Genomic DNA, 924 nt, shown 5'->3' with positions numbered 1-924 from the left:
TTTATTGCTTTCAGGGAATATAACAGATGCGTTCCTCAGATCTATGTCCGGTCTTTAAGATTGCATGTATTCGCCAGCGTCGGGATATCGCAGATCCGAATTTTCCTCCAAGAAATCCATCCCACCGTCGTAGGAATTGGTTGCCACTATTGATAAGAGGACCAGAAAGTGGAAGGCCATGAGTTAAAACGATGTCCACATATGTTGCTAATAATACACTTGGTTCGATGTCTTGATGGGAGGAAATCGAAACTTTCATAACGATAGCTAGGGGAGATAGAGGAGGTCGAAATGGAAACAGTCATTTTACTTACCCACGAATTGTTTCAGAATCCCCACATATGCACAAATGACGTTTGGGACGGGTCATTGCGACTGCGAATTTTGGCGTCAGCTAGGTTTTGAAAGACATTTATTAACTCATGTAATTGTCTGCTTCATCCTTATGGCAGTTGCTGACATTACGATGGCTGCTACTGTTCACACAGAGAAAAAGCAACTGTCCATGGGATCATTGGAAACGAAAGCAACGTACCATTTAATCGCCTCTTCTCGGCAAGAAACCCAACTTCATGCTCTGGGTTGCTACGCACAAGACTCACGATGACAGCCTCCTTCTCCCGTCCTTGAAACCCATCCACGCTCCCTAGTTCGAGTCCAGGATACTTGTCTTTCAACATGCTAGACAATAAAGCTAACTGTGCATTGTATGGCGTCACGACGGCGACATCTTCTGGTTTTACACCAGCCCCAATTAAATTTTCAACGTGTCTAGCGACCAGATATGCTTCCATTTCATTACTCTTACTCTCGGCAAAGAGGTGCTACTATCTAAGCGTTCTGACTTCGGCATAACAGCAGGTTCCTCGACTTTCTCGAGGGAATCTCCACCCTGGGTATCGTAGAATACCAGTGGTTCCCGTG

The 924-nt window shown here is 45.1% G+C and overlaps 1 protein-coding gene across 1 annotated transcript in view; it reads right to left on the bottom strand.

Moving 5' to 3' along the window:
• Nucleotides 1-10: 10 nt before the first annotated feature.
• Nucleotides 11-924, bottom strand: part of HCAG_07198 (hypothetical protein) — a gene marked incomplete at both ends in the record, with an annotated part of 1,137 nt that continues 223 nt past the window's right edge. Inside the window, 3 exons of the mRNA XM_001537726.1 lie at nucleotides 11-146; nucleotides 315-375; nucleotides 536-771. Coding sequence (XP_001537776.1) covers nucleotides 11-146; nucleotides 315-375; nucleotides 536-771 — 433 coding nt within the window. The remainder of the gene's footprint in view (nucleotides 147-314; nucleotides 376-535; nucleotides 772-924) is intronic.

This window comes from Histoplasma capsulatum, genomic scaffold, assembly GCF_000149585.1.
Source record: "Histoplasma capsulatum NAm1 scaffold_8 genomic scaffold, whole genome shotgun sequence".
Taxonomy (NCBI): domain Eukaryota; kingdom Fungi; phylum Ascomycota; class Eurotiomycetes; order Onygenales; family Ajellomycetaceae; genus Histoplasma; species Histoplasma mississippiense.
The sequence above is the reverse complement of the archived record's forward strand: the minus strand, read 5'-3'. Positions and strand labels throughout refer to the sequence as shown.